The 9,180-nt window shown below is 31.7% G+C and overlaps 1 protein-coding gene across 1 annotated transcript; it reads left to right on the top strand.

The window, feature by feature from the left end:
• Positions 1-2,244: 2,244 nt before the first annotated feature.
• Positions 2,245-8,960, top strand: LOC143201421 (odorant receptor 4). The gene is made up of 6 exons (XM_076412466.1): positions 2,245-2,784; positions 3,846-4,143; positions 5,813-5,912; positions 5,967-6,071; positions 8,570-8,725; positions 8,780-8,960. Exons 1-6 carry the CDS (start codon positions 2,355-2,357, stop codon positions 8,840-8,842), a joined length of 1,152 nt encoding a protein of 383 aa, XP_076268581.1. The 5' UTR covers positions 2,245-2,354; the 3' UTR covers positions 8,843-8,960.
• The last annotated feature ends 220 nt before the right edge of the window (positions 8,961-9,180 follow it).

Below are 9,180 nucleotides of genomic sequence, written 5' to 3'. Positions count from 1 at the left end.
AGTAGTAGTAGTAGCAAGCGATCCGTCAGTTTGGTTTGGTATTCTTCATTTATTCTCAAACAATATCGATAATTTCGTTTGACTGATATTTTCCGATATTTTTTCAAAAAAATATTGAACTTTGAATTTTAGATTTTAGTGCATCGCCCTAGTCCACGGTAATCTTTACAATTAAGTAACTTTTCAATTACCGCCTTTTTCCATGTTGAAGAACGAAAGTAACAATGAAAATTAATTATTAATAATCAAACTTACTACAATCATTTTTGTGCCATGCAAATTACATATTCAACAGATTACTACAGCCCAACCAAAAAATATAATAAAATGGAATGTTTCGTTCATTTCATAAATCAACTATTCCAACATTTTTCGATTAAAGCAACGAATATGGTGAAGAAAGAAGAAAATAATAAATGATTGATTTTGTTAATGACATGTACATTCTAAATAATTGACAGAACACGTACCGGTTGGTTAGGATGAAGGAATTACACTTAAGCTAGCAATAATCCGCAAACCTGTAGCTGTTATATCTCCTTTCCAGTACAGAAACATCTTTATGGAAGCTAACAAGGATTCTCAACTACATGAAAAAAATCGAGATGCGAGTGCACATGAGTTTTGGGAAAAGCCATAAAACTAAATCAAATGTAAGGATCTTTTATACATAAGAATTTAAACTTGTTGTCGTACCTGCACCATTTACAACAAAAACACTATGAAATGTTGAAGCATTGTAGTAATAGTATCACTATATATAAGGTTGAAACAACTATACTGTTATCAAAAATAGAAATTTCACAGAAAATTAAATTATACTATTTAGAAAACATAAATTGTCACCCGCATCTTTAAAACTAAAGCTAAATGGTATGGTATTAATGGTACATTTTGAATTCAGAAGCTCAAAATACATGAGAGTACCCTATTTTTGATGTTGAAACATTTTCCAATAATGATTTACAAAGATTTAAAAAAATAAATGCGAAAAAACCATTTTATATCTCAATATAATCTTCTTTTAACTCAATACATTTAGTGCAACTTTTTTTTTTATGTTTTTTTATTCCTTCCAAATAATAGGTTTTCTCAAGGTTCTCAATATAGGCATTTGTTTTAGTGATGACTTCTTTGGACCTAAATTTCTTACTACCGTAGGGTAAAATATATAGATTTTTATCATGATGACTACATACGTGGACACCCATGCATTATCAGGATGGAACAACACTTTTTCTTCGCACGCAAGTTTGACGTCACTTCTGTTGGGACGACCACAACGGTAGTTATATAAAATGTAATGAAAACAAAAACGAAATTACAGTGTAAAAGTGGACATGACTAAACATATATATATATATATATATATATATATATATAATATTCAAGGAATCCAAGGAGCTTAGGTAGGTATTCCGGGGTGAAGTCAAGTAACCAATAACAGTATATGGCACACTGAGTATGGAGAGCCACCAGTGGAGACATTGTGGAGGGGTATCTCTTCCAACAAATGGAAATGGGTGAATTTACAATGTCCTAGCATAGATCGGTTAAAGATAACGTGACATGATTTAGATTTGGAAAGGAAAGTGGACGAGAAGAAATTGTGTTTTATTGGCATTAACTTGTTGATATCTTCCACTAGGTCCCAGTTCAGTTGAGGTAACTCTGGAAACCAATTGTGAAGAAATCCCTATCTTATTTATCAAGTCCTTCCTTGGTCTGCTTAATCGGCACACTTTCAGAAAATAACTTCGTTCCATTTTTGTTAGAATGCAAGGGGTGCTGTTAGTATATGTCAAACGCAAACTAAAATACTCAGCTTGCTCAAAATCGCACAGTAATCACTGTGCTGGACGAGAAAGTCAGAAAGTCACTGACTAGGTAAATACACTGAGGGTAGCGTGATATACCCTCGTGTTATTGTGCATTATATATTATATACGCATTATATACACATCACAAATAACTTTTTTATTCTAATTTTAATATGTAGTACAATTTGCTAATGTATAGTTTTCGTCAATATATGTTAATTATTTAAATGTTCATTAGTTACGTTGCTTCAACACCCTCTCGCTTCATAAATACAAAACAAAGGAATAATTATACGAAAATTATAGGTCGTCCGCCTGCCTGGATGACAAAACGTACTAATTTTCGATAAATTGCTGTTTTAAACGGTGTGAATATATACCGTTAATTAAATGTTATTATGTTAAAAACAACTGGGTACATGAAACTAATAAATAACTTAGAACCAAGAACGTAGAGCGAATATTTTGTTCCATCTATATTTAAGATAACAGCTATATATAATAAGAATGAACAGTTAGAGTTTCAGAATAGTCATGATGTCCAATGATCTTTTAAAACTCATCCAAATACCCGGCCAGTTATTAACCGCTTTAGGGTTATGGCCGCTGAAGCAACCTAGTGCTACGTACAGATTAAGAACATCTCTAACGTTTGCCACCATTACTCTTCTGGCGACTTGTTTAACAATCAATGCTCTGTATCGTATTACTGATTTTTTACAGTTATCGAAGAGTTTATATTTGCTAATATCGGTCAGTTTATCAATAATGAAAATAACAGTGTTGTTGTTGAAAGAAGATGCTCTATTTGTAATACTAGAATTGTTGAATAACCCAAGCTTTCTTAGCTACTTGCCGAAATACAGTCAGCACCTGCAGGGGACATACAGAGCCTTTAAAATATTCACACCGGTTTATATTGGACATGTAATTGTTTTCCTAATACTATTGTGTATCTTTCCATGTAAGTTTAATGACAAATAATACTATGAATAACATAATTCTTTACCGTGTCAATTTAATACAAAAATAATAGAGTTTATGACATAATTTTCATAAATTTTCAGCAACAGAACACCTTTTGTACATTACAGTTCTCCATGTATAAATTCTGTCTATTTTTCTCTTCTTTGTTCTTCTTTTTTGTTGTCCCTCTTCTGAAGTATTGCTCTGATACATTCATCCCAGGTTCCTTTAATTGACTTCTCTCCTTTCCGCCTTCGCTTCCCATATTCTATTTGTTTGTCCTCCATGCGCTGTAAGTGTTCCCGTTAATTCCTGTCTCCTTTCTGTGCACTCTTCCACTGATTCAATATTGAGGTCTTTTCTTATTTTTTACTTTCTATTGAGCCTATCCTTATTATACCCCTGACTCTTCTTGTTTGTTTCATAGCTTTCATTCGAAATGCAATAAAAGATATAAAAATACTAAAGTTTTGAGGGAAATTAAACTAAAGTCTTGTAGTTGGACCTCATCAACAGTTTTCGTTTCTTCTATAGTATATTCTTGGTGAGGAGAAAAGTTAAATCCATGGAGCAACTTCCGTTGGTGTTAAGCTAGAATTAGTAACTAGTTGAGAAACGACAGAATTATATATATTGTCGACTACAAAGTAAATATTTTTGCGCGAACACTTTTATAATCTGAAATTCCAGTTTTCAAAGGAAAAGTGGTACCAAATTATATAGAAATCAATAAGTTCGTGTTTTGGGTAGGATGTATATTGCCAATCTCACTTATGTAGAATTCTATATATGCCTTCTTTATGAGATTCATTGTCCAACTTCATTTAATGTTTTGGAATAGAAGATTATTGGAAGACGACATTCACTGAGATCGTACTTTTGAGAAAGCTTCTGATTCTGCTAGCATAATGCTTATTGCATAAAATCTTGCAGAATAATTTCCTATAATACATTTACAAAAAAAATGCCTAAAATTAGTTCATAGTTGTTTATGATATTGTGAATATTTTTCATTTAGAACATTCAATATTGATAATTTTAATGAAAATTCTCTTTTAGCTTTAGAGGGCAAACGATTACCGCTGGATTTTCCATTCTTCAATTATGGACCATATTATTACCCATTCTATGCCTTTGAAGTTTTTGGGACGGCAGTTTCAGCTCTTGCCAATGTCTCCATGGATGTTTTTACTTTAGTTCTCATCAGTATTAGCACTGTTCAACTAAGAATATTGAATAATAAATTGGTCGATACTGACAGTAACGTATATGTATCAGAAACTGACGTTAATTATATTGAACTGTCCACGGTGAAATACCTGAGCGAGTGTTGCATCCATTTTAGCGACATAGAGAAGTAATTATAAGAAAAATTTAAGTAAAAACTGTGGCTTTATCTTCATACCCAACCTCTAATGCGACTGAATTCCTCTAATAACAACAGTTAAGGGTATTATATCAGATTTTTTTCCACTTAAATATTAAAAACAAGATTGTGAGCTTTGAAATGTTTGGAAAAACTTCTTCTTAATATATAGTCTACTGCTCCAAATTTTCATATACTTGACTTAACACTTCAGTAAACAAATTATGACCAAATTATTGTCCATGATATTAAGTGTTGCATGTATTCTAATTAGCGATATCTATAGTTACCTAATTGTTCGTTAGTTTTGGCATTTCTCTACATAAAATAGCAATTTTTAGTTTACTGGCACGTGTTTACAGGTTGTTAACAAAAGTTGTTAGTAATAGAGAATGGCCTAGAGAACCAAAAAGGACAGTAAATTACAGGACTTCTTACAATAAGGACTTCTTCTAACAATGCCAGGTCAAATTGTCAAGTAACTTTCAGATAACTCTAATGAATCAAATGCTTCGGGACGTTTACGTACTTGGATGGCTTATTTTCTTCCCAAGTCATCCTTATTTTGCTAAGGTATCAAGTCACGTTTCAAGTGCAACTAAAATTATTGTAAAAGGAAGCAGTTGAAGAGCAGACTTAGTGACAAAGGAAACAAAAAAATGTTAAGAAATTCTTAACATGTTTGATATTATAAAATTCTTTTCCAAATTACACTAGTATCAATGCGACGCTAGCATTAACCTCTTTGTATTAGTGCATTTAATTGTAAAGTACGATCCTATACTTCGTGAACATCTTGTATGATCTAAAACGTAACATTTCAATGAATTGTGGAATATAAGTGGAATTTCAATCACGTATATGTCACCAGAAGTCCAAACCGAATTTTTTGCCATTTTGGAAAATCAAGTTCATCGGACAAATAAAAAGGCTAAGAATTATGTGATTACATTTCTCGTAAAGATCAAATAAGCTTGGTATACTATAGGAATTAAAGTACATATAGAATTCATAGAAATAAGAGTTAAACCGATAGAGTTTGCAGAAATCATATAATATGATTTTCAAAGATGATTTTGACCAAGCTTGAAGCTATAATATAATAATTGATAATACACTGCTGTTATGGCTGTTATGGCTGCAATGTATTCAGGAGTTAATTAAAAATATAAACCTTAAAGCTGAATATGTTAAACCTGGTTTATTTACACGTTGCCTCGATTGAAGCGAGTTCTTTAATTATTTTCGGCACATTAGAACGTTGCTATTCATTTTTATAGGCCATTTTATGCCTTGCTTATTAATGCTTATTAAATAATTTTTGAGAAACATCTCCATTATCCACGATAAGAAAAATTAAAGTTATAAGAAATAAGAGATGCCAATAATATCCTGACAATTTTGTAATACACAGTCTATAATTCACCTCGGATTTAATGTCACACCGAAAGTATAAAATCGCCTTAACAGAGACCTTCTAATCATAACAATTATTTTTTAATTCTTTAATGAGGTTGAGGATTCGATAAAAGGGAGAGAACAAATTATGAACTCAACAAATGCATGTCAAGGAAGAAAGAGCCATACTGCTTTACGTAAAATTCCGAATATTCCAGCATTGTATTATCTTGCACACTGCTTTATTAAGTTTTGTTTTTAGTTTCGCTACTTTAACCGAAAAGTTTGTCTCAACCATTATATTCTTCCAACTTGGAGCCAGTGTTGTGGCCATTTGCAACTCATGCATAATGATTTTATCGGTAAGATCTAATCAGATAAAGCGGTCGGCTGCCTTTTATAATTTAGTTTTACAGGTTGAGGCTTTTTCCACACAAAGTATAGCAATAATAATTTATTTAAATAGCATGTTTGCTGAATTGGGAATGTACTGTTACTTTGGAAACGAGTTATATTTACAAGTAAGTTTTTTCTCAATATTAAAATAAGCATTGGGAACAATCAACTAAAAATTAAATACACGCTTCGGTTGTTGATTTTTTCATTCGTGATGATAGACGGATATGTATGAATTCTTTCCGGTATTGAGACAGGAAAGGACGAAGATAATTGCTTGTATTTCTGTGCCGTAGAGATCAGTTCATATTATATAATTTTAAATTGGCAAGAGGTAGTGTAAAATTAATTTTATACTTTAGTATTACTTTGAATTTATAAAAAAGAATGGAATAATGATCCCAAGTATATTTCATCATATATTTGGAAAGTAACAATAACATAATATAATAAATACAATTCTATATACAGTTTATTTAAATGTATACTTATCTATTACTATCTAACTATCGCACGCTTTCTATATAAAATGATAATTTTGATTCTCTTTAAAAAGGAATATTTTAAGATTTTTATTCGTCGAAATTTCACTGAAAGGAGTTTTAACATTCAAAAGGCATTGACAGAATTGAAAAAAATTAATCATAAAGAGACCTAACAGTTGCCAATATAATATAAACGCAGTCAAAAGTATTTTACTATCTATCAATCAAAATTGTATTCTTTTTGCCCCATTACATTAATAAATAATATTGAAATTTTGAGTTCGTAAAGGCTGCTATATTAATGTACCTTGTTGTTTACAATTATAACAGGCCAAATGAAAAGTTCCCGGCCTGACATATAGATGGCGTTACTAGAGTTAAATCCATATGTTTTTCAGTTAGCCCTAATCCTCAGAAGATGCGTATATAAATTTGACAGCTGTCGGATCATTAGTTTGCGAATTACAGCATTTTGAGTGAAGCAACTTTTGTTATTGTGAAAAAAATGGATAAGAAGTAATTTCGAGAATTGATAAAATATTGATTTTTGAAGGGAAAAAATACAGTTGAATCAAAAACTTGGATTGATGTCGAGTTTCTGGACTCAGGAAAATCACGTGGTGAAATGAGCACCGAAGACGGTGAACGCAGTGGACGCCCAAAAGAGGTTGTTGCCGACGAAAACATTAAAAAAATCTAAAAAATGATTTTGAATGACCGTACATTGAAATTTAATAAAATAGCAAACACTCTAAGATATCAACTGAACGTGTGCATCATCTCAGCCCACTTTTGACCAAAAACAACGACGAGTTGATGATTCGAAGCAGTGTTTGAAGGCGATCAAGCATAATAAAACCGAGTTTTTGCGTCTATATATGACAATGGATGAATCATGGCCCCATCATTTCTCTCCGAAGTCCAATCGACAGTCATCCGAGTAGACTGCACACGATGAACTCGCTCCAAAGCGTGCGAAAATGTAATAGTTGGCAGGCAAGGTTATGGCGTTTTGATGGAATAATTTTCATGGAATAATTTTCACTAACTACCTTGAAAAAAGAAGGACCATCAACAGCGACTATTACATAACGTTATTGGACCGCTTGAAGGACGAAATCGCTGAAAATCGGCCGCATTTGAAGAAAAAGAAAGTGCTGCTCCACTAAGACAATGCACCGTGTCACAAGTCAGTGAAGACGATGGCAAAAATCCATGAATTGGACTTCAAATTGCTTCCTCATCCGCCGTATTCTCCAGATCTGGCCCCCGACGACTGTTTACTGTTCACAGATCTCAAAAGAATGCTCGCTGGGAAGAAATTTTCGTGGAATGAATAGGTGATCACCGAAGCTGAGACCTATTTTGAAGCAAAGGAAAAATCGTACTACAAAAATGGTGTTCATCACCTTTGAAGGGAACTATGTTGAAAAAAAGAATTTTGGCAAAAAAATGTGTTTTACTATGATAGGCTGGGGACTTTTCAATTGATCTGTTATTAAAAACAAAACATAAAACCATATATTTAACATACATAAATTTGGCACATTACTTTCAGTATTAAGAATAGAACGACAAAGTCAGAACTTTAAAAACCAGAAGTAGTAACGATTGTAGTAACGACTGTTTCATTCGACTGAAGTACGACTGAAGTCGACTGATAGCGATTTAAATCAGTAATATATAAAGAAGTGGAATTCATTATTCACGACTAAACTAATTAAAAATTAAAATTAAATATTAACTATAAACTAATCGACCAAAAATAGTCAAATTAAACAGTTGATAATAAAAAGTATTTTAGTTTGTTTTCTAATGGATTTTTGTTGATCGACCTATTAAATTGACAGTCCAGGCAACACTGTCAACTCAATCCCATTCTAATGTAAACCAGACCCTTATAATATAAACATATCATTCATCACATCATGTCACCAAGACATTAGGCCGATTTCTTAAAATGCCCATTTAAAAGATCGTTGAAATTAAAGAAAGATCGGTTATACAATATTATTTATCGTACACTTTTTCTTGTCTCAATCTCATGGAAAAGATGTATACAATACTTATGTCTTTTTCTTACCCTTAACAATCGTCTGAATATAAAAATCACATATAATTTATTCGAAATTTTATAGAGCATGGAGATACATCAGTCTTGCTATTTCTCGAAATGGTATGACCGGGGATCAGCGGTTAAAAAAATATTGTTCATTCTGATGGAGAGAACTAAGAGGCCTTTACAAATGAAAGGCTGCAATTTTATTGCACTCTCCGCTACAACTTTTGTGTCTGTAAGTAATTCAATAAAAAAATTATATATTTTTAATATATTTCTTATTTATCAGATTTTAAAATGGTCTTACTCCTACTTCACCCTTTTAAGAAACACTATGCAAGAATCAAACTAAGGAGTCCTTAGTACATATAGTAGTTCTTAGTATATTACATAAAATGTTACGCTGTTCATATATAGTATTAAATTCTAATAATAGAAAATAGATCATATATAAAACATAAGATCACACTATGTTCAATGTATAATTTAATTAATTCAACACGAGACTGTCGACACCCCTTTAATTTAATAATAAATATAACACTGCATCAAAAAGCATTTTTTTCACACATATATGGTGGTTGCATGTATTTTTATTAGCGATATCTGTTGATGAGAGTAAATTATCAATTTAATCAACTGTTAAACAATCTAACTAAATTCTCTATCTCAATTATTCTGACATTTCTA

Source organism: Rhynchophorus ferrugineus, unplaced genomic scaffold, assembly GCF_030347505.1.
Source record: "Rhynchophorus ferrugineus isolate W39M unplaced genomic scaffold, kcgeb_rfMv2 rfM8, whole genome shotgun sequence".
Classification (NCBI taxonomy): domain Eukaryota; kingdom Metazoa; phylum Arthropoda; class Insecta; order Coleoptera; family Curculionidae; genus Rhynchophorus; species Rhynchophorus ferrugineus.
The sequence above is the reverse complement of the archived record's forward strand: the minus strand, read 5'-3'. Positions and strand labels throughout refer to the sequence as shown.

Bases quoted from the DNA above. Each gene is read 5' to 3' on its own strand.
- LOC143201421 (XM_076412466.1), top strand. From the start codon at position 2,355: ATGATGTCCAATGATCTTTTAAAACTCATCCAAATACCCGGCCAGTTA. The intron at 2,785-3,845 runs GTAAGTTTAATG...ATTCTCTTTTAG, and splicing joins ACTATTGTGTATCTTTCCAT to CTTTAGAGGGCAAACGATTA. The intron at 5,913-5,966 runs GTAAGATCTAAT...TTAGTTTTACAG, and splicing joins CATGCATAATGATTTTATCG to GTTGAGGCTTTTTCCACACA.